The sequence below is a fragment of the Nerophis ophidion genome, linkage group LG19 (assembly GCF_033978795.1).
Source record: "Nerophis ophidion isolate RoL-2023_Sa linkage group LG19, RoL_Noph_v1.0, whole genome shotgun sequence".
NCBI classification, from domain to species: domain Eukaryota; kingdom Metazoa; phylum Chordata; class Actinopteri; order Syngnathiformes; family Syngnathidae; genus Nerophis; species Nerophis ophidion.
This window is the reverse complement of record NC_084629.1, coordinates 39,329,438-39,353,742: the sequence shown is the minus strand read 5'-3', so window position 1 is coordinate 39,353,742 and position 24,305 is coordinate 39,329,438. Positions and strand designations below refer to the sequence as shown.

At 44.9% G+C, this 24,305-nt stretch overlaps 1 protein-coding gene across 2 annotated transcripts; it reads left to right on the top strand.

Annotated features, from left to right (window-relative positions):
- Positions 1 to 300: 300 nt before the first annotated feature.
- On the top strand, positions 301 to 24,081 carry LOC133537799 (alpha-tectorin-like). Of its 2 annotated transcripts, XM_061878874.1 has the most exons (20): positions 301 to 431; positions 2,181 to 2,246; positions 3,716 to 3,783; positions 3,874 to 4,071; positions 4,155 to 4,217; positions 14,419 to 14,512; positions 14,819 to 14,921; positions 18,437 to 18,656; positions 18,720 to 18,894; positions 20,140 to 20,215; positions 20,303 to 20,365; positions 20,434 to 20,636; positions 21,980 to 22,111; positions 22,182 to 22,366; positions 22,444 to 22,592; positions 22,672 to 22,917; positions 23,054 to 23,216; positions 23,469 to 23,567; positions 23,637 to 23,660; positions 23,739 to 24,081. In XM_061878874.1, the coding sequence occupies exons 2-18, from the start codon at positions 2,198 to 2,200 to the stop codon at positions 23,565 to 23,567; spliced, it is 2,286 nt and encodes a 761-aa protein (XP_061734858.1). In that variant the 5' UTR covers positions 301 to 431; positions 2,181 to 2,197; the 3' UTR covers positions 23,637 to 23,660; positions 23,739 to 24,081. The 2 variants fall into 2 exon arrangements, with proteins under 2 accessions (XP_061734858.1, XP_061734857.1); XM_061878873.1 differs by having other exon boundaries at positions 23,637 to 24,081.
- The last annotated feature ends 224 nt before the right edge of the window (positions 24,082 to 24,305 follow it).

The window sequence follows — 24,305 nt, the reverse complement described above, 5'->3', positions numbered from 1 at the left end:
CACAACGTGACAACTTTTGGGGTTTGTAATAAAACGATGTCATTCAGTCCCAACGAGATGACTAAGATGGCGTTCATGGCTGTCACTCACACACACAGACATTACACAAAAGCAGTCAGGGTGTATCTTACCAGTGATAAAAGACAACTCGAAAGACTACACTAATAAGAGACCAACTGGAAAGAAATGTGTTTAAAGACAACAAATAAACACGATGGTGGTGAAATACTGACGACTCAAACAATAATTAAATTTAGGAATGTTGTGAAACCAGTTATGAGTATGTACAGTGATGTGGAAGAATGACACCTGTGACATTCCAAGCAGAGTCGTATAAAAAGACGCTTTTTGGTTTCTTTTGGTTTAGGAGGAAAGTGTCAGTGCTGGGAGAAGATCTCCATCCAGACGGTAGGAACAGCTCTGGAGTACACGTAAGTTCTCCTCGTTTATGGACCGTTAGGCTTTTGGTTGCACTTTCAAGCCACCTTGTCACTTGATATCGTAGGAACATGCTGGAGAAGGCTCTGGTACAGTCAACAGCAATGCAGGTGGTGGAAAAGACTAGAGAACATGCAGGCATTCTCAAGGTTATTTACTACCGGTGAACATATTCGTGCTTCAGGCTGGATGAGAAAAAACTGAATCTGAATGTCCCACAGGTAGACAGACAACATTCACACACTAGGGACCATTTAGTGTTGCCAATCAACCTATCCCCAGGTGCATGTCTTTGGAAGTGGGAGGAAGCCGGAGTACCCGGAGTGTATCCACGCAGTCAGGGGAGAACAAGCAAACTCCACACAGAAAGATCCCGATCCCAGGACCTAACGCAGAACCTTCGTATCGTATCGTATCTTAATGAAGGCAGAAAGCCAGCTACAGATCCTGTGTGTACAGTTTCTCCTTTGAGAAGTCGGGTGAAGAAGACTTTAAGGGACATAGTCAACATTGATAACAATGATTTGAGCATTGGTAAAACAAACCATTTTACCCTGGAATCGGGATGTGGCCTGTACGGGTGTGGAACTATGACAGTCTGATTATGTTTGGGTGGTCTGCTGGACTTTGGAGACTGATAAAGTGGGTTCATGAGCACCAGTCACAGTATAGGCACAAGAGTCACCCACCGTCCTGTGGTTTGAACATCTCTCTCGACAAATCCAACAGGAAGCTGTTTGCCTTGATGCGCCAGGACTTCAGACTGGCTTGGATTTTGCTAAGGCTCAGGCTAATGACTCCTTAACTGATTGTCAGGTTCAAACACTGTTGACATCTATTAAACAAGACAAAAAGGCAAAGAATCAAACAGAGACAGACTTAAATTTGGACTCAGATCTGAGGAGAGACATGGCCTCTGTACACCTTTCGCAGTTCCTACACCAAGCTCTGATAAAAAGGGTTTCGTCTCCTCTTTTATTTAGGTATTCAATGTTTACGCAACAACACATGTCAAAACAGGAATGGGGAGAATACACACAATCACTGTTGTCGGTCACATTGAAGACAAAAGAAGACGATGCCTCGGGTCCGGGCTCGTCCTGGTCTCAGCAAAACAGGAATGGGGAGTATATAAACAGTCATTGTTTTCGGTCACATAGAAGACAAAAGAAAGATGATGCTTCGGGCTTGGGCTCGTCCTGGTTTTAGCTTCGGCAAAACAGGAATGGGTAGTATATAAGCAGTCATTGTTTTCGGTCACATTGAAGACAAAAGAAAGACGATGCCTCGGGCCCGAGCTCCTCCTGGTCTCGGCTTCGGCAGGTCTTTGAGGACAAAAGAAAACCCCTCTCGTCGCATTCCAATGTACACAGCGGAATACCCCAAGACCTTGCTTGGTTGAAGAAGGACAGCTCTCAACTACTCAATTAAATAAAAGAGATCTGAAAGTTTTTTGATAATTCACACACAATTCACACAATTTTTCTAACACTGATGGAGAGATTTACTTTTCAATTGAACTGGTCCTAAAGAGACCTTGCTTTTGTGCTATACTCAACTCTCCCTCCAATAAGGTGAATCTCAAGTTCCGTTCCAAACATTCTTAGAAGTTCAAGTTTAGCGTAAATTAGATCCGTTGTTGAAAACCTCTCTGCTAAAGAATGATGTTGTTCGATGAATTCTACCAAGCTTAAGCTTATCGAAACTATTTCTGACTTGGCCAACTTGTGATTGTCTTGCAGAACTGTCCGCCTCCATTATGCGGCACTTCCTTTTCCTCATGGCGGCGGTCAGCCTGATGCCAGCAGGTAACTGAAACCGGCCTTTATCATAAAGAAATGTTGGTAACATATGAAAGAACTAAAATAATAGAAGCTAATGCCAAAAGAATCAACAATAGCCTACTCACTCGACAGCAGTACCCCTCAAATATTGAAGTGGGTGCAGCTTCTGCATTCACGCTTGAACGAAACACAAGCCTCCAGGTAGGTGGCAGCCACGGGCAAACTAATCAACTATTTTTAATAGTTATAAATCCAGTAAATGAACTTAACATGGAAATCGTTTGAAGTTGTTAAAGAAGTTTTCTGGGCAGTGGTTGTCCAAAAAGTTTAGAGATTCCTGGTACAAATACAGCTTCTGCCATGGTGTCCTAGGGCAAGACATGTCACTCCCCTTGCGCCCAGTGCCACCCACACTGGTGTATGGATATGAATGGATATTTGGTGGTGGTTGGCACAAACTGTCTACCATAGCAGCTGTGGCTACACACAGTAAATAGCCCACATCTGAGGTCCTCTCCAAGGTTTCTCATTGTCAGCATTGTCACTGGCATCCCACTGGATGTGAATTCTCCCTGCCCACTGGGTGTGAGTTTTCCTTGCCCTTTTGTGGGTTCTTCCGAGGATGTCGTAGTCGTAGTGGTTTGTACAGTCCTTTGAGACATTTGTGATTTAGGGCTATATAAATAAACATTGATTGATTGATTGATTGATTCAATTCCTAAAATGACGATAACTGTGCGGCGTCTTCAGTAATTCGGACGTTGTATCGATCCGTTGTGGTGAAGAAGGAGCTGAGCCGGAAGGCAAAGCTCTCAATTTACCGGTCGATCTACGTTCCCATCCTCACCTATGGTCATGAGCTTTAGGTCATGACCGAAAGGATAAGATCATGGGTACAAGCGACCGAAAGCAATGGATGTCGAGCGGGTCTAACATGATACTGTGAAAGTTCAATCCATAGTGGCTCCAACACAGCCGCGAGAGTTCAGTTCAAAGCGGATCCAAGACAGCAGCGAGAGTCCCGTCCACAGGAAACCATCCCAAGCGGAGGCGGATCAGCAGCGTAGAGATGTCCCCAACCGATACACAGGCGAGCGGTCCATCCTGGGTCTCGACTCTGGACAGCCAGTACTTCATCCAATTGAACAGAGTTTGCGGCTCTAGTTGGGTTTTATTTGGGGGGACACGGGCTCAAATGGCTCTTTGTATGCTGAAAGTTGCCGACCCCTGCTCTGAGGAGATCTTCTTTGCTGTTTTTTTACACCACATTTGGGCAAAGCCATTTTTGTTTGTGAATACGTCCCCTCATAAACAGTACCGCTGCGATCGATTGAAAGCCCTGAGATTGGCGTGACCTGGACCAAGGGGAACGAACATCCATCGGCAGACTCTGGCTTAAAACTGACTTGACTCATGGAATGTTCTCTTGGCGTTTGACCGCAGCCCGACGATAATGCTAACAATCTCTGTTCACAACTTTGAATTTCTTTCAGCCGAGTCCGAACAGATAAACGGGTCCTGTCCCATCAACTACTACGGAAAGAATTACACCCAATTCAACGTGAGTACTTTCTTGTGCAAAAACGGCCTTTTGACAGAAGATGGTAGTAGAATCTCATGATATCAGCACATTTTTTTGTCTCCTTAACAGGTGACTTTTGTCAACAATGTTGCTGCAATGTGCTTTGGCACAGTGGAGGGACCCGACTGCATGATCCTTACATCTGTGACCAATTTAACCGGTGTTACTGTGGATACTATATTTACTGAAACGGCGTCGATCCCACGGCTGCCAGATCTTGTTGGGACATCACCATGCTTCGTCAGAGTATTCCTCGGTTGGCTTGAAGTGAGCCATTTTTCCTTGTGTTTATTTCAGTCAATTACATTTTTAAGTGCTTTGCTGTAAGGATTTTCTTTTTCTCCTTCCAGATCAGCTTCAAATTCTACACATTCATGAAGCAAGGAGTGGTTGAAATTGATAAATTTGACGGGGTGAGAACATCCATCCATCCATCCATCTTTTTCCGCTTATCCGAGGTCGGGTCGCGAGGGCAACGGCCTAAGCAGGGAAACCCAGACTTCCCTCTCCCCAGCCACTTCGTCTAGCTCTTCCCGGGGGGATCCCGAGGCGTTCCCAGGCCAGCCGGGAGACATAGTCTTCCCAATGTGTCCTGGGTCTTCCCCGTGGACTCTTACCGGTTGGACGTGCCCTAAACACCTCCCTAGGGAGGCGATCGGGTGGCATCCTGACCAGATGCCCGAACCACCTCATCTGGCTCCTCTCGATGTGGAGGAACAGCGGCTTTACTTTGAGTTCCTCCCGGATGGCAGAGCTTCTCACCCTATCTCTAAGGGAGAGCCCCGCCACACGGCGAAGGAAACTCATTTCGGCCGCTTGTACCCGTGATCTTATCCTTTCGGTCATGACCCAAAGCTCATGACCATAGGTGAGGATGGGAACGTAGATCGACCGGTAAATTGAGAGCTTTGCCTTCCGGCTCAGCTCCTTCTTCACCACAACGGATCGGTACGACGTCCTCATTACTGAAGACGCCGCACCGATCCGCCTGTCGATCTCACGATCCACTCTTCCCTCACTCGTGAACAAGACTCCTAGGTACTTGAACTCCTCCACTTGGGGCAGGGTCTCCTCCCCAACCCGGAGATGGCATTCCACCCTGGACTCGGACTTGGAGGTGCTGATTCTCATTCCGGTCGCTTCACACTCGGCTGCGAACCGATCCAGTGAGAGCTGAAGATCCCGGTCAGATGAAGCCATCAGGACCACATCATCTGCAAAAAGCAGAGACCTAATCCTGCGGTCACCAAACCGGAACCCCTCAACGCCTTGACTGCGCCTAGAAATTCTGTCCATAAAAGTTATGAACAAAATCGGTGACAAAGGACAGCCTTGGCGGAGTCCAACCCTCACTGGAAATGTGTTCGACTCACAATGCGGACCAAGCTCTGGCACTGATCGTGAGAACATTTATTAATTAATTTATTGATGTATTTATTTGACAGGGACAGTAAAATCCAACATTGGTACCCGTAGGTAAGCCATGTCAAAGTACGTAAGACTACTAGCATTTGCAACCCTCGTCCCCGGTTAGGCTTTTAAAGAAAAGTTGAGAAAAGCCTAAAAGGCAAACAAAAAGGTTAAGACAAGTACAAAATTAAAAAGTAATTAGCCCCATTTGTGCTTACTACACCCAGTTCTAGTGCTCACACTTTTGATTTTCCTTAAGCCACTTTTTCAGTTGTGTGGAGAAAAGTTTAATGTCCGACTGTGACTTAAACTCCAGTTGAGAACTCAGACTGTCCCGAGTCGTCCCGCACCTTATCACTCTCCAGCTGGAGTCTGCACACCTTCTGTCAGGTTTAAACCCCGAACTATCTCTTAAACAGAGCAAGACGCAAGGAATCAGGCAGAGACAGCGTTAAATTTTGCTCATGAGGAGAATGCATGGAGCTGCACACTCAGTTACAGTTTCACCCTACGCTCTGAGGAACAGCCCACGCGCTCCTCTATTTATTCAGTTTGGGAGTTCCCTCGTTACATCGCTGAGGCTGCTTCTAAAGGGAATTGTTGTGCTATTATTAAAATGTCCCATTAATTTCAATGGGAACTGCCTGGAAATTCAGAAATTTTGGGAAAAACTGATTTTTTTGAAAATGATTAGGAGCATGAATGTCCTGAACGAGCTGAATTGGTGGCATTGGAATTGTATAAAAACCGGGCAAGAAATGTTCAAGTACAAACCCCGTTTCCATATGAGTTGGGAAATGGTGTTAGATGTAAATATAAACGGAATACAATGATTTGCAAATCCTTTTCAACTCATATTCAATTGAATTCATTACAAAGACAACATATTTGATGTTCAAACTGATAAACTTATTTTTTATTGCAAATAATCATTAACTTTAGAATTTGATGCCAGCAACACGTGACAAAGAAGTTGGGAAAGGTGGCAATAAATACTGATAAAGTTGAGGAATGCTCATCAAACACTTATTTGGAACATCCCACAGGTGTGCAGGCCAATTGGGAACAGGTGGGTGCCATGATTGGGTATAAAAACAGCTTGCCAAAAAATGCTCAGTCTTTCACAAGAAAGGATGGGGCGAGGTACACCCCTTTGTCCACAACTGCGTGAGCAAATAGTCCAACAGTTTAAGAACAACCTTTCTCAAAGTGCAATTGCAAGAAATTTAGGGATTTCAACATCTACGCTCCATAATATCATCAAAAGGTTCAGAGAATCTGGAGAAATCACTCCACGTAAGCAGCATGGTCGAAAACCAATATTGAATGACCCTCAGACGGCACTGTATCAAAAACCGACATCAATCTCTAAAGGATATCACCACATGGGCTCAAGAACACTTCAGAAAACCACTGTCACTAAATACAGTTGGTCGCTACATCTGTAAGTGCAAGTTAAAGCTCTACTATGCAAAGCGAAAGCCATTTATCAACAACATCCGGAAACGCCGCTGGCTTCTCTGGGCCCGAGATCATCTAAGATGGACTGATGCAAAGTGGAAAAGTGTTCTGTGGTCTGACGAGTCCACATTTCAAATTGTTTTTGGAAATATTCGACATCGTGTCATCCGGACCAAAGGGGAAGCGAACCATCCAGACTGTTAATGACGCAAAGTTGAAAAGCCAGCATGTGTGATGGTATGGGGATGCATTAGTGCCCAAGGCATGGCTAACTTACACATCTGTGAAGGCACCATTAATGCTGAAAGGTACATACAGGTTTTGGAACAACATATGATGCCATCTAAGCGCCATCATTTTCATGGACGCCCCTGCTTATTTCGGCAAGACAATGCCAAGCCACATTCAGCACGTGTTACAGCAACGTGGCTTCGTAAAAAAAAAAAGAGTACGGGTACTTTCCTGGCCCGCCTGCAGTCCAGACCTGTCTCCCATGGAAAATGTGTGGCGCATTATGAAGCCTAAAATAGGACAGCGGAGACCCCGGACTGTTGAAGGACTGAAGCTCTACATAAAACAAGAATGGGAAAGAATTCCACTTTCAAAGATTCAACAATTAGTTTCCTCAGTTCCCAAACGTTTATTGAGTGTTGTTAAAAGAAAAGGTGATGTAACACAGTGGTGAACATGCCCTTTCCCAACTACTTTGGCACGTGTTGCAGCCATGAAATTCTAAGTTAATTATTATTTTCAAAAAAGAAATGAAGTTTATTAGTTTGAACATCAAATATGTTGTCTTTGTAGTGTTTTCAACTGAATATGGGTTGAAAAGGATTTGCAAATCATTGTATTCTGTTTATATTTACATCTAACACAATTTTCCAACTCATATGGAACCTGAGTTTGTAGTAAATGGTATTGGGGAATTTCGGGAAAGTCTGGAATTTTTTTAAACTTAGAAATAAGGTAGTTTGAATTTCCAGAAAGGTGGAATGGTTTGAATGGGTTGAAGAATGTGAGAATTGTGTAAGTTTGAAGAATGTCCCATTAAGTTCAACGGGAATTTCCAAAACAATTGGGAATTTTGGGACAAGCGGGAATTTTTTGGGAAAATGGTAGAAAAAAACTTGAATGGTTTTAATGAGTTGAAGTGGTTGGTGTTGAAATTTTCCAAATCTGTCGAGTAATGACGAAGAAGTAAAAATTATATTACGTAATTCCTGGTATTTCGGGAAAACTGGGAATTTTTCCAGTTCGAAAAACAACTGTGTTTTTTGTCCTGATGAAGAGGAATTATTTAACAGTGGGAAGGTTGAAGTGGGTTGAAAACATGTGGGAGGAGTTGTCGCCAGAAAAAAGGGTGGAAACAAGACTTTCGAAAACCAGAAATTCGGGAAAACTGGAATTTTTTAAAACTTAGAAATAGGGTAGTTTGAATTTCCAAAATGGTGGAATGGTTTGAATGGGTTGAAGAATGTGAGAATTGTGTAAGTTTGAAGAATGTCCCATTAAGTTCAACGGGAATTTCCAAAACATTTGGGAATTTTGGGACAAGCGGGAATTTTTTTGAAAACGGTAGAAAAAAAACTTGAATGGTTTTAATGAGTTGAAATGGTTGGTGTTGAAATTTTCCAAATCTGTCGAAGAAGTAAAAATTATATTACGGAATTCCTGGTATTTCGGGAAAACTGGGAATTTTTCCAGTTCAAAAAACAACTATGTTTTTCGTCCTGATGAAGAGGAATTATTTAATAGTGGGAAGGTTGAAGTGGGTTGAAAAATGTAGAAGGAGTTGTCGCCAGAAAAAAGGGTGGAAACAGGACTTTGGAAAACCAGGAATTCAGGAAAATCTGGAATGTATTTAAACTTAGAAATAGGGTAGTTTGAATTTCCAGAAAGGTGGAATGGTTTGAATGGGTTGAAGAATGTGAGGATTGTGTAAGTTTGAAAAATGTCCCATTAAGTTCAACAGGAATTTCCAAAAAATTTGGGAATTTTGGGACAAGCGGGAATTTTTTTGAAAGCGGTAGAAAAAAACCTTGAATGGTTTTAATGAGTTGAAGTGGTTGGTGTTGAAATTTTCCAAATCGGTCGAGTAATGTCGAAGTAGTAACATGTTGAATTGAGAAATTATATTACGGAATTCCTAGTATTTCGGGAAAACTGGGAATTTTTCCAGTTCAAAAAACAACTATGTTTTTCGTCCTGATGAAGAGGAATTATTTAATAGTGGGAAGGTTGAAGTGGGTTGAAAAATGTAGAAGGAGTTGTCGCCAGAAAAAAGGGTGGAAACAGGACTTTGGAAAACCAGGAATTCAGGAAAATCTGGAATGTATTTAAACTTAGAAATAGGGTAGTTTGAATTTCCAGAAAGGTGGAATGGTTTGAATGGGTTGAAGAATGTGAGGATTGTGTAAGTTTGAAAAATGTCCCATTAAGTTCAACAGGAATTTCCAAAAAATTTGGGAATTTTGGGACAAGCGGGAATTTTTTTGAAAGCGGTAGAAAAAAACCTTGAATGGTTTTAATGAGTTGAAGTGGTTGGTGTTGAAATTTTCCAAATCGGTCGAGTAATGTCGAAGTAGTAACATGTTGAATTGAGAAATTATATTACGGAATTCCTAGTATTTCGGGAAAACTGGGAATTTTTCCAGTTCAAAAAACAACTATGTTTTTCGTCCTGATGAAGAGGAATTATTTAATAGTGGGAAGGTTGAAGTGGGTTGAAAAATGTAGAAGGAGTTGTCGCCAGAAAAAAGGGTGGAAACAGGACTTTGGAAAACCAGGAATTCAGGAAAATCTGGAATGTATTTAAACTTAGAAATAGGGTAGTTTGAATTTCCAGAAAGGTGGAATGGTTTGAATGGGTTGAAGAATGTGAGGATTGTGTAAGTTTGAAAAATGTCCCATTAAGTTCAACAGGAATTTCCAAAAAATTTGGGAATTTTGGGACAAGCGGGAATTTTTTTGAAAGCGGTAGAAAAAAACCTTGAATGGTTTTAATGAGTTGAAGTGGTTGGTGTTGAAATTTTCCAAATCGGTCGAGTAATGTCGAAGTAGTAACATGTTGAATTGAGAAATTATATTACGGAATTCCTAGTATTTCGGGAAAACTGGGAATTTTTCCAGTTCAAAAAACAACTATGTTTTTCGTCCTGATGAAGAGGAATTATTTAATAGTGGGAAGGTTGAAGTGGGTTGAAAAATGTAGAAGGAGTTGTCGCCAGAAAAAAGGGTGGAAACAGGACTTTGGAAAACCAGGAATTCAGGAAAATCTGGAATGTATTTAAACTTAGAAATAGGGTAGTTTGAATTTCCAGAAAGGTGGAATGGTTTGAATGGGTTGAAGAATGTGAGGATTGTGTAAGTTTGAAAAATGTCCCATTAAGTTCAACAGGAATTTCCAAAAAATTTGGGAATTTTGGGACAAGCGGGAATTTTTTTGAAAGCGGTAGAAAAAAACCTTGAATGGTTTTAATGAGTTGAAGTGGTTGGTGTTGAAATTTTCCAAATCGGTCGAGTAATGTCGAAGTAGTAACATGTTGAATTGAGAAATTATATTACGGAATTCCTAGTATTTCGGGAAAACTGGGAATTTTTCCAGTTCAAAAAACAACTATGTTTTTCGTCCTGATGAAGAGGAATTATTTAATAGTGGGAAGGTTGAAGTGGGTTGAAAAATGTAGAAGGAGTTGTCGCCAGAAAAAAGGGTGGAAACAGGACTTTGGAAAACCAGGAATTCAGGAAAATCTGGAATGTATTTAAACTTAGAAATAGGGTAGTTTGAATTTCCAGAAAGGTGGAATGGTTTGAATGGGTTGAAGAATGTGAGGATTGTGTAAGTTTGAAAAATGTCCCATTAAGTTCAACAGGAATTTCCAAAAAATTTGGGAATTTTGGGACAAGCGGGAATTTTTTTGAAAGCGGTAGAAAAAAACCTTGAATGGTTTTAATGAGTTGAAGTGGTTGGTGTTGAAATTTTCCAAATCGGTCGAGTAATGTCGAAGTAGTAACATGTTGAATTGAGAAATTATATTACGGAATTCCTAGTATTTCGGGAAAACTGGGAATTTTTCCAGTTCAAAAAACAACTATGTTTTTCGTCCTGATGAAGAGGAATTATTTAATAGTGGGAAGGTTGAAGTGGGTTGAAAAATGTAGAAGGAGTTGTCGCCAGAAAAAAGGGTGGAAACAGGACTTTGGAAAACCAGGAATTCAGGAAAATCTGGAATGTATTTAAACTTAGAAATAGGGTAGTTTGAATTTCCAGAAAGGTGGAATGGTTTGAATGGGTTGAAGAATGTGAGGATTGTGTAAGTTTGAAAAATGTCCCATTAAGTTCAACAGGAATTTCCAAAAAATTTGGGAATTTTGGGACAAGCGGGAATTTTTTTGAAAGCGGTAGAAAAAAACCTTGAATGGTTTTAATGAGTTGAAGTGGTTGGTGTTGAAATTTTCCAAATCGGTCGAGTAATGTCGAAGTAGTAACATGTTGAATTGAGAAATTATATTACGGAATTCCTAGTATTTCGGGAAAACTGGGAATTTTTCCAGTTCAAAAAACAACTATGTTTTTCGTCCTGATGAAGAGGAATTATTTAATAGTGGGAAGGTTGAAGTGGGTTGAAAAATGTAGAAGGAGTTGTCGCCAGAAAAAAGGGTGGAAACAGGACTTTGGAAAACCAGGAATTCAGGAAAATCTGGAATGTATTTAAACTTAGAAATAGGGTAGTTTGAATTTCCAGAAAGGTGGAATGGTTTGAATGGGTTGAAGAATGTGAGGATTGTGTAAGTTTGAAAAATGTCCCATTAAGTTCAACAGGAATTTCCAAAAAATTTGGGAATTTTGGGACAAGCGGGAATTTTTTTGAAAGCGGTAGAAAAAAACCTTGAATGGTTTTAATGAGTTGAAGTGGTTGGTGTTGAAATTTTCCAAATCGGTCGAGTAATGTCGAAGTAGTAACATGTTGAATTGAGAAATTATATTACGGAATTCCTAGTATTTCGGGAAAACTGGGAATTTTTCCAGTTCAAAAAACAACTGTGTTTTTTGTCCTGATGAAGAGGAATTATTTGACAGTGGGAAGGTTGAAGTGGGTTGAAAAAACGTGGGAGGAGTTGTCGCCAGAAAAAAGGGTGGAAACAGGACTTTAGAAAACCAGGAATTGGGGAAAATCCTGGAACTTTTTTGAACTTGGAAAATACAAAGTTTGAATTTCCAGGATGGAGGAATGTGTTGAAGGAGAAATGGTTTGAATAGGTTGAAAAATGTGTAAATGGTGTTTTTAAAATGGCCAATTCATGTCCCGGAAAACCTGGAATTCTGAGAAATCCGGGAAGTTTTGGAATTTGTCAAGGGACAGCCCACGATTCCCGAATAGGCCGAACAGTTTGAAGTTCAAACGGTTTGAATCGGGTGAAAAATGTGGCAGGTAGAGAGCGCCAAAATCTGAAGACGAAGAAGAAATTGAACACTAAATAGATGAATTTCGGAGCGCTCACACAGTAAATAGTAAGTAACTGTCTGGTTTAAATCCTGCAAAAAGGAGAACTGAAGTACGACTACTTATTTAGTGCTGTACTTGGAGGGATCGCAACTTTGTCTTCGTTCGCCCCTCATCCATCAGTTCATCTTCATAGACTGGTCAGATCATGGACTGATTTCTGACCCATCTAAGTCTCAGTAAAGTTGTCCCAATACCAACTTTTAATGGTGTTGGTGTTGTGCCCATCAAAGTCATTGAGGATAGTCCGCTTCAGTTTGGCAGATACTCTGGCTAACAATTACATTTCAATAAAAAGGTAACCACCTGTTGCCAGAGATTCCCGTGTCCTCATTTCGAGTTCCCCCCGAATGGGTTTAGGTATGTGGGTGTATTCACCCTTCCCTCGATGACCTTATGGGCAGAAATAGAAGCACTGTCTGCAAAGCTTTCTCTACAATCTCTCCTGGCTGTGCGTCCAAACTGTCTCTCATAACTCCATCGTTATCAACTCACTGAAAATTTGGACCCAAAGCCGTAAAACGTTTGCCGGAACGAACCCTCAATCTGAGCCCCTGTTGCTAAAAAAATCCCTCTTACTCCCGCCCTCCCAAACAGACTCCACCTTCAATGCCTGGCGATACAAGGGTCTGCTATACATCAAAGACCACAAGAAGGTCATCTCTGTAGTATGTACCTGTACTTGGTTCTTGTACTTGGTATCGTTCCGGTCGATATTTGTATGGCTCCACTGATTTGTTTACGTTCAGGAGCGCTACATTGCTGTTTGTAATTAGCTATTGTATCATCTTACGGTGTGGACATAAGCATGTTTAGCTGTACCTCGTCCAACTTTTTTCATTCACTAGTACCGCGGTACAGGGGTTAGTGAATGTGCCTCACAATAAAAAGGTCCTGAGTTCGATCGCGGGATCAGGGTCTTCCTGTGTGGAGTTTGCATGTTCTCCCCATGACTGAATGGGTTCCCTCCGGGTACTCCGGCTTCCTCCCACCTCCAAAGACATGCACCTGGGGATAGGCCCCTACCACCTCCAAAGACATGCACCTGGGGATAGGCCCCTCCCACCTCCAAAGACATGCACCTGGGGATAGACCCCTCGCATCTCCAAAGACTTGCACCTGGGGATAGACCCCTCGCATCTCCAAAGACTTGCACCTGGGGATAGACCCCTCGCATCTCCAAAGACTTGCACCTGGGGATAGGCCCCTCCCACCTCCAAAGACATGCACCTGGGATAGACTCCTTGCATCTCCAAAGACTTGCACCTGGGGATAGACCCCTCCCACCTCCAAAGACATGCACCTGGGGATAGGCCCCTCCCACCTCCAAAGACATGCACCTGGGGATAGACCCCTCGCATCTCCAAAGACTTGCACCTGGGGATAGGCCCCTCCCACCTCCAAAGACATGCACTTGGGGATAGCCCCCTCGCATCTCCAAAGACTTGCACCTGGGGATAGACCCCTCGCATCTCCAAAGACTTGCAACTGGGGGTTGACCCCTCACATCTCCAAAGACTTGCACCTGGGGATAGACCCCTCCCACCTCCAAAGACATGCACCTGGGGATAGGTTGATTGGCAACACTAAATGGTCCCTCGTGTGTGAATGTCGTCTATCTGTGTCGGCCCTTTGATGAGGTGGTGACTAGTCCAGGGTGTACCTCGCCTACCGCCCGAATGCAGCTGGGTTAGGCTCCAGCACCCCCCGCACCCCCAAAAAGGCACAAGTGGTAGAAAATGGATTGCATGCTGTACAATCAACCCTACCCGTGATCTTGTCCTTTCGGTCATGACCCAAAGCTCATGACCATAGGTGAGCATGGGAACGTAGATCGACCGGTAAATTGAGAGCTTTGCCTTCCGGCTCAGCTCCTCCTTCACCACAATGGATCGATACAACGTCCGCATTACTGAATCCGCCTGTCGATCTCACGATCCACTCTTACCTCACTCATGAACAAGACTCCTAGGTACTTGAACTCCTCCACTTGGGGCAGGGTCTCCTCCCCAACCCGGAGATGGCACTCCACCCTTTTCCAGGCGAGAACCATAGACTCGTACTTGGAGGTGCTGATTCTCATTCCGGGCACTTCACACTCGGCTGCGAACCGATCCAAATAGACTCCAGCGTCCTTGTAATCAATATTGAACACTTTAGGTTCTTAGAACATTTAATTCTCACACAGGAAACAGTTGGACTTGATAACTGTTGATGTCTTCTCTGGTGTTCCTTGCAGAACTTGACGACCGAGGTTGAGGGACAGCTGGTGGACACCTGGCAGTTGAAAAACTCATCCAGAGCTGAATATCTGAGCGGCTGCAGATTCATGAGTAAGCCCACAAACTACCAACCGCGCTGGACACACAACTAACTACGCCATGTGTTGTTCTTGCACCTCGACTTGCTTTTGATTGGCTGGCATCTCCACCACCGTGTATACAACCATTGGCTGCCGTTGGTGCACTTGTTACACCTCCATCATTATGGCTGTAACTTGATCTACAAGTACAGTTGGCCACATCATCATCTGGCAATCAGAATCATTCTTGATGACACCACTTACTTCTTACACACGTCTAACATGCCTGGCTTTGTAATGTTTTAGAATAATCTCTCACAGGTTGTGTCATCTCCAGGTGAACTATTTCTACCGAACACGACAACTTTCCAAGTCGGTGTAGGCCTGGTGAATTGCAACTCGATGGCTTTCCTCACGATTTCTGAGATAAGGGATCGCAGGTGAGCAGGACTGATGCTAGTCCAGAAAAAAAAAAAAAAATCAGTATAAGCCCGGGCCCCTGTAGAGAGGGTCCAGACTGAGGCCGAGGGAAAAAAGAATTCATAGCCATAACACACATAATCACGTGTGTAAGAGGGAAACATCAAAGAAGACAAATGACTTTAAGATACATTATCAATCAATCAATCAATGTTTATTTATATAGCCCCAAATCACAAATGTCTCAAAGGACTGCACAAATCATTACGACTACAACATCCTCGGAAGAACCCACAAAAGGGCAAGGAAAACTCACACCCAGTGGGCAGGGAGAATTCACATCCAGTGGGACGCCAGTGACAATGCTGACTATGAGAAACCTTGGAGAGGACCTCAGATGTGGGCAAGCCCCCCCTCTAGGGGACCGAAAGCAATGGATATCGAGCGGGTCTAACATGATACTGTGAAAGTTCAATCCATAGTGGCTCCAACAGAGCCGCGAGAGTTCAGTTGAAGCCGATCCAAGACAGCAGCGAGAGTCCCGTCCACAGGAAACCATCTCAAGCAGATCAGCAGCGTAGAGATGTCCCCAACCGATACAGGCGAGCGGTCCATCCTGGGTCCCGACGAGCGGTCCATCCTGGGTCTCGACTCTGGACAGCCAGTACTTCATCCATGGTCATCGGACCGGACCCCCTCCACAAGGGAGGGGGAACATAGGAAAAAGAAAAGAAGCGGCAGATCAACTGGTCTAAAAAGGAGGTCTATTTAAAGGCTAGAGTATACAGATGAGTTTTAAGGTGAGACTTAAATGCTTCTACTGAGGTAGCATCTCAAACTGTTACCGGGAGGGCATTCCAGAGTACTGGAGCCCGAACGGAAAACGCTCTATAGCCCGCAGACTTTTTTTGGGCTCTAGGAATCACTAATAAGCCGGAGTCTTTTGAACGCAGATTTCTTGCCGGGACATACGGTACAATACAATCGGCAAGATAGGCTGGAGCTAGACCGTGTAGTATTTTATACGTAAGTAGTAAAACCTTAAAGTCACATCTTAAGTGCACAGGAAGCCAGTGCAGGTGAGCCAGTACAGGCGTAATATGATTAAAAGAGCAGAGCTGATGCAACCAGACACTTCTACACACAGCTAGGTGTGGGAGGAAGCATGGCCAGAGACAGGAGCAGACCCAACAAAGCAACCACCCTCGGCCGCCCACCAAGAAAGTAAAAACTTTAAGACAAAAGTGTCTTATTGTTTCGTAAAAACAAAACAATGGCATCCAACAGTTGAGTAATAAGGAAAATAATCTGTACGCTGTATCGATCCATTGTGGTGAAGAAGGTGCTGAGTCGGAAGGGAAAGCTCTCAATTTACTGGTCAATCTACGTTCCCATCCTCACCTATGGTCATGAGCTTTGGGTTTTGACTGAAGTTAAAGAGGTCACGGGTACAAGCGGACCTGGCAGTGCTGTAACTTAGAGATAGGGTGAGAAGCTCTGCCATCCGGGGCGAGCTCAAAGTAAAGCCGCTGCTGCTCCTCCACATGGAGAGGAGCCAGATGAGGTGGTTCGGGCATCTGGTCAGGATGCCACCCGAACGCCTCCCTAGGGAGGTGTTTAGGGCACGTCCGACCGGTAGGAGCCCACGGGGAAGACCCCAGGACACGTCGGGAAGACTATGTCTCCCGGCTGGCCTGGGAACTCCTCGTGATATGTTTTCCTAATAATTGTATTGTTCTTCTAAAAGATTAAATTATTTGCTTGAAAAATGGACAAATAAAAATGTACACCCATTTATAACAAACAAAATAAATGAGTAATGAGGTGGCCTAGTGGTTAGTTTGCATGTAGGATCTGCAGATGTATGTCCAAATCCAGATCCCAACTACACAAAAACAGGTACCAATAGGTAAAAAAGGTTGGTTTTGCATAATCGGTCTACTTTAAATGTAGATTAAAATGATAACATGACCACATTATATTTTGCTATGTAATACGAAGGTCCTGAGTAGTCCTGAGTTCAACTCCGGCCTCGGGATCTTTCTGTGTGGAGTTTGCATGTTCTCCCCGTGACTGCGTGGGTTCCCTCCGGGTACTCCGGCTTCCTCCCACCTCCAAAAACATGCACTTGGGGATAGGCCCCTATCACCTCCAAAGACATGCACCTGGGGATAGGCCTCTATCACCTCCAAAGACATGCCCCTGGGGATAGGCCCCTATCACCTCCAAAGAGATGCACCTGTAGGTAGGCCCCTATCACCTCCAAAGACATGCCCCTGGGTATAGGCCCCTATCCCATCCAAAGACGTGCACCTGGGGATAGGCCCCTATCCCATCCAAAGACATGCACCTGGGGATAGGCCTCTATCACCTCCAAAGTCATGCCCCTGGGGATAGGCCCCTATCACCTCCAAAGAGATGCACCTGTAGGTAGGCCCCTATCACCTCCAAAGACATGCCCCTGGGTATAGGCCCCTATCCCATCCAAAGACGTGCACCTGGGGATAGGCCCCTATCACCTCCAAAGACATACACCTGGGGATAGGCCCCTATCACCTCCAAAGTCATGCCCCTGGGGATAGGCCCCTATCACCTCCAAAGACATGCCCCTGGGGATAGGTTGATTGGCAACATTAAATGTTGTCTGTCTCTGTGTTGGCCCTAAGATGAGGTGGCGACATGTCCAGAGTGTAGCCCGCCTACCGCCCGAATGCAGCTGAGATAGGCTACAGCACTCCCTGCGACCCCAAAAGGGACAAGCGGTAGAAAATGGATGGATGAATAACTTATTTCCTTTTTTAAGGACTCCATATATTCTTAAAGACACAAAAATAATATTCTAGTTTCAAGAATACTAGACAAAAGCATGTTGCTTACCCCATTGGAAGATGTTTTTTTTTAAATAAAAATATATTTTCATTTAAAGATCATTTAGATCAAGGGTCGGCAAACCGCGGCTGCGGAGCCGCATGCGGGTCTTTGGCCACTCTGATGTGGCTCAGATGCATAATCGCCGACCCCCCGATTGTTACGGGGGAATTCCGGATTTTGGTGCCTCTACCGGACATCACCCGGGGTGCTAGCGGGGTGTATAATATAGTCTGGAAGAGTCATGGATGCACGGGATTCTGGGTAATTGATAAGTTGCGTTTATAATGTGTTACTGTGCGGATGTTCTCCCGAAATGTGTTTGTCATTCTTGTTTGCTGTGGGTTCACAGTGTGGCGCATATTAGTAAGAGTGTTAAAGTTGTTTATATCACAACCGTCAGTGTAACCTGTATCACCCATGTTGCATGTGGCGGAAGCAACATACAACATGATACTGGACTGGCAAGCTGTTGTAAAAGGCGTCAAAGGCAATGGCTTCATAGCCTTATTATTGTTATCTGGGTGACTACCAGCAGTTATTCGCAAGAATGGTTGCGGCACCCATTGTCTTCTTTATTTTGTGAAATGGGTCAAAATGGCTCTTTCAGTGGTAAAGGTTGCCGACCCCTGATTTAGATGTATTTGAAATATGAATGTTTTTGCAGCGTGTGCACCGTAACCGGCTCCACCGTCATCGATTTCTCCGGACAATCCTCGCTAGTGGACGACCGCTGTGCTTACACGTTGTACTCCAACTCAAGCATCCATGTGGCGGCCGTTTTCAAGGAACGCCGTCGTAAAGACGTTGTGTTTCTGGACCGCGTCATTATCGAGCTGCTGGACTTGGACTCTGTTTTTCAATTGGGACCAGGTGTGAAAGTTCTGGTAGGTCTGACTGAACGTGTTCAAGTCATTGGATCGAGAATTTTAACTGCCTTTGTGATGCAGGTGAACAACACTAATGTGAACATTAGCAGTGTGTCTGAAGAACATGAAGAGTTGGAGCTCCACCAGGACCAGACTGGAGTCACAGCCACCATATACAAGTCTGACTACAACCTCACTGTTTTCTTTAACGGAGACACTGCTCAAATTCTCTTGAGACATCCATGGCTGTTGGAAGGTGATAGTTTCTAATTTACTTCATGATCAATTGGTACAGTGGGCAACATGTTTTCTGTTCTATGTCTGTGACGAAAACCTATCAGATGTTCAATCAGACTTATGGACTGAAGGCTAAATTCACAACTGTAACTCTTTGTATTGTTTTAACCGTTCCTAAAAATGTAGTTCAATCAATCAATGTTTACTTGTATAGCCCTAAGTCACAAGTGTCTCAAAGGGCTGCACAAAACACAATGACATCCTCGGCTCAGATCCTACATGAGGGCAAGAAAAACTCAACCCAATGGGACCACAGATGTGGTGGATCTAGCATAATGTGAGAGTCCAGTCCATAGTGGATCTAACATAATACTGAGAGTCCAGTCCATAGTGGGGCCAACAGGATACCATCCCGAGCGGAGACAGGTCAGCAGCACAGAGACACAGACGACCGATGCACAGACGAGTGGTCCACCCCGGTCCCGACTTTGGACAGCCAGCACTTCATCCGTGGCCACCGAACCTGTGCCCCCGCCCTCCACAAAAGCGAGGGGGGCAGAGCAGAAAAGAAACGTCAGATCAACTGGTCTAAAAGGGGGGGGGGGTCTATTTAAAGGCTAGAGTATACAAATTAGTTTTAAGATGGGACTTAAATGCTTCTGCTAAGGTAGCATCTCTAACTGTTACTGGGAGGGCATTCCAGAGTACTGGAGCCCGAGTAGAAAATGCTCTATAACCCCCAGACTTGTGTTTTTTAGTTGTAGAGCATAATCAATCAATCAATCAATGTTTACTTATATAGCCCTAAATCACTAGTGTCTCAAAGGGCTGCACAAACCACTACGACATCCTCGGTAGGCCCACATAAGGGCAAGGAAAACTCACACCCAGTGGGACGTCGGTGACAATGATGACTATGAGAACCTTGGAGAGGAGGAAAGCAATGGATGTCGAGCGGGTCTAACATGATATTGTGAGAGTTCCATCCATAATGGATCCAACACAGTCGCAAGAGGCCAGTCCAAAGCGGATCCAACACAGCAGCGAGAGTCCCGTTCACAGTGGAGCCAGCAGGAAAACATCCCAAGCGGAGGCGGATCACATCCTCTAAACTGAGTCCACCACCATGATGAACCATCACGTCCTTAAATGGGGGAACTAGGGTCTTCATCAAAGCCACAGTCAAAATGACATCAAAGTGATTTGGTTCCACAAGCTATTATTAACATTTTAAGCCTCATTGATTCTCTCAATGCCATTATAGAAAACCTGGACAGTCTCTGTGTCAACTCCAGTTTAACTTTAAGTGACGTGAGGTCATCTGAAATCAGCGACCAGGGGTAAGACCTCATCCCTACACGAAGGCCGCACCAAATGCAACTTGTTCACCTTCTATGATCCACCCTCTAATTTTTGTTGCCCTCCAGCTGTGAGACGCAGTACAGCGAGCCAGCTGACGAGTCCATCAACTGCACCACAGTGATAGAACAGTGAGGAGAAACACAAGCAGCTTGTCTTTGGTCTTGACGTGTACTTCATCCTCCCACTTCCATTACAGCTGTCAGGTCCTCAATGGCACTGACTTCGCTGACTGTCACGCCGTTGTCGACTCGGGGCCGTACATCGCAGCCTGCAACCAAACGTTGTGTCATTATCCAGATGTGGACGGCCTCAGGTGTGAATTTCTGGAGGCGTACGCCCACGCCTGCAGCCTGAAACAGGACCACATGTTGGACGACTGGAGAACCAACGCCAACTGCCGTAAGACTTTCTGTCTCATATGTCTTTTAAGTCAAAAATAGGTGGTCTTTCATGTGTTGCCATGCTCAACATATGGTTCCCATGGTTCCGGAATCAGCACCTCCAAGTCAGAGTGCATGGTTCTCGCCCGGAAAAGGGTGGAGTGCCATGTTTGAGTTGGGGAGGAGATCTTGCCCCACGTAGGAGTTCAAGTACCTCGGAGTCTTGTTCACGAGTGAGGGAAGAGTGGATCGTGAGATCGACTAGCGGATCGGTGCCGCGTCTTCAGTAATGCGATCCGTTGTGGTGAAGCAGGAGCTAAGCCGGAAGGCAAAGCTCTCAATTTACCGGTTTATCTACGTTCCCATCCTCACCTATGGTCATGAGCTTTGGGTTATGACCGAAAGGACAAGATCACGGGTGCAAGCGGCCGAAATGAGCTTCCTCCGTCGGGTGGCGGGGCTCTCCTTTAGAGATAGGGTGAGAAGCTCTGCCATCCGGGAGGAGATCAAAGTAAAGCCACTGCTCCTCCATATCGAGAGCAGCCAGGTGAGGTGGTTTGGGCATCTGGTCAGGATGCCACCCGAACGCCTCCATAGGGAGGTGTTTTGGACATGTCTGACTGGTAGGCGGCCATGGGGAAGACCCAGGACACGTTGGGAAGACTATCTCTCCCGTCTGGCCTGGGAACGCCTCGGGATCCCCCGTAGGAGTTCAAGTACCTCGGAGTCTTGTTCACGAGTGAGGGAAGAGTGGATCGTGAGATCGACAAGCGGATCGGTGCCGCGTCTTCAGTAATGCGATCCGTTGTGGTTAAGCAGGAGTTAAGCCGGAAGGCAAAGCTCTCAATTTACCGGTTTATCTACGTTCCCATCCTCACCTATGGTCATGAGCTTTGGGTTGTGACCGAAAGGACAAGATCACGGGTACAAGCGGCCGAAATGAGCTTCCGCCGTCGGGTGGCGGGGCTCTCCTTTAGAGATAGGGTGAGAAGCTCTGCCATCCGGGAGGAGATCAAAGTAAAGCCACTGCTCCTCCATATCAAGAGCAGCCAGGTGAGGTGGTTTGGGCATCTGGTCAGGATGCCACCCGAACGCCTCCATAGGGAGGTGTTTTGGACATGTCTGACTGGTAGGCGGCCACGGGGAAGACCCAGGACACGTTGGGAAGACTATCTCTCCCGTCTGGCCTAGGAACGCCTCGGGATCCCCCGGGAGGAGCTGGACGAAGTGGCTGGGGAGAGGGAAGTCTGGGCTTCCCTGCTTTGGCTGCTGCGCCCACGACCCAACCTCGAATAAACGGAAGAGGATGGATGGATGGTTCTGAAAATAAGCATGTGTTCAAAGTGTGGTGCTGTGTTCCAGCTGCCCCTATGGCCTTCTGCAATGACACACACTGTGTTGATCACGAGTTCTGTGCTGACGGCATCAACGGTCAAATCAACTGCTTCTGTCGAGCCATTTTTGCCTCCGACTTCAGGTCCAACAACACCTTAGGTAAGACTGGTTGAGGGGTTTGTCCCACATGGAACAACATGTGACAAAACAAGGGTGTTCTGATCTCCAGGCGATCCGGCGGTCTGCATGGACAACACTGGTTCAATCACTCTGGTTGGTTGTCTCCTGGAAGAAAAAGGCTTCAGATACACGGACTTGCACCTCAATGACGACTCTTGTGGAGGTCACAGGGACATGGACCACATGGTGACCTTCAACTTTAGTGACAGCAACGCCTGTGGGACTGTGGTCACGGTGAGCGTCTCTCTTTTCCTGACACTTGTACTATTATAAGTAATGTATTGAACTCTAGAATCTTCATGACTCTGCAGGCCAACGACAGTGTGGTTTTGTACAAGAACACTGTCACTGGATTGAACACCTCTGAAATTGTTGCCAACTTTGACAAATTCCACGTGAACTTTTCCTGCTACCAGAACCAGCCGGAAGTCCAGAGTATTCGCTTTACAATCAAAGAAAAGTACATTTTACACATCTGATGGATATCGGCTGCTTTTTTTAAAACCAGAAGATAAAGATTTATGTGTGTGTATGTGAAGCTCTGTCGCCCAGCAGGTCAAATCTGAATCTTGGAATTACACTCTTAAGATGACAGCCTATAAGGATGCTGGACGCACACAACCTGTGATGTCAGAAACAGAAATTCAGTTAAACCAGAGGGTCTGGGTAGAGCTGATGACGGAAGGTCTGAATGACAATCTGGTGTTCTTGGTGACCAACTCCTGCTGGGCCACGAACGGCTCAGCGCCTTACGAGGGACTGAGATACGACCTGATCTCTGACGGGTGAGACAATATTTCTGTGGCCACTCACTGCTGCCTGGACATCGACAGTACACGTTACAGTTAACTCCTAGCTTCCTAAGTCTCAAGCAGACCTGAGGATCAAAGCTGTAATGTATTCTTCCCTGTTTCTGTGAAGTTGTCCGAGCCCTGTGGAGCCCTCAGTGAACGTGATGGACAATGGAGTCGCAGTCTCCAACAGCTTCACCTTCAACATGTTCCACTTCACTGGAAGAAGCTATGAGGTCTACCTGCACTGCGCAGTTGCACTGTGTCCCAACCAGAGTGGAGACTGCCAGCCGGTACGTTGCTAGACATCTTTTTGAATACATGAAACTTAATTTTACCCTAACCACGCTGGATTTATAAACATGGTGTTGCGATAAACTGTATGTCTTGATCACCCCTTGACCATGATCACAAACACCTTACCCCATCTAGAAACACACCTACCTTCGTTCATTCCTATCGTATTTGTAAAAGTTGAAAGCCCGATTCAAGTTGTCCCAAACCTCAACAAATCGTCCTGACCTATAACCAACACTTTGTCTCAGAGTTGTGGTGGTCCTTCTAAGAGAAGACGACGCAGGGGTGCCAGGTCTGAATACGTTGATGAAAGCCCCGCCCTCATCAGCATGTCTTGGAGTAACTAAGTAAGACATGTTTCTGCATGCGACCGATGAGGTCTGGTCACCTGATCTCTGCTCTGTTTGTCCTCTCAGGCTGCTTCTGTGGCAACGCAAAGGGTGCGGACCTTCAGAACGATTCAAGACTTGGTCTTGAGGGTCTGGTCACCTGATCTCTGCTCTGTTTGTCCTCTCAAGCTGCTTCTATGGCAACGCAAAGGGTGCGGACCTTCAGAACGATTCAAGACTTGGTCTTGAGGGGAATGTCTATTAGAAGAAATTCTACGTCCACTTTTAACTGGAAATGTTGGGATCGGTTTAAAGTTTTAAGGCTGTGACTCTTTAATGTTTACCACGGTATTGTAACATGGTGAAGGGAAAAGGACTCCATGGCTAATCAATAATCACATATCACACAGGAGTGCAAACAATGTTTTACATCATCAAGAGTAAATTCAGTTTAAGCAGTCCTAATTACGACAACTTTTAATTAAAACTGTTTCATCATGTGATCATCTGGAATAAAGATTCTATACCGCAATTCTGCTGTTCTTTTAGCTCACTCTTTGAGTGTTCGGACTCGCCAGCACGTATTCCTTCTTTTTTGAAGAACCGCACAAACCACTCAGTTGTTTTTCTTCAGACCCCAAGAACACAAGCTTTTCGATTTCTTCGGCTGCAGTATGCCTCGAGCTTGATTTTGACGACAGAGAACAAAGGTGACGTCCTTCTTCAGTAGGAATGGTATCAATACCGGCATCGGTC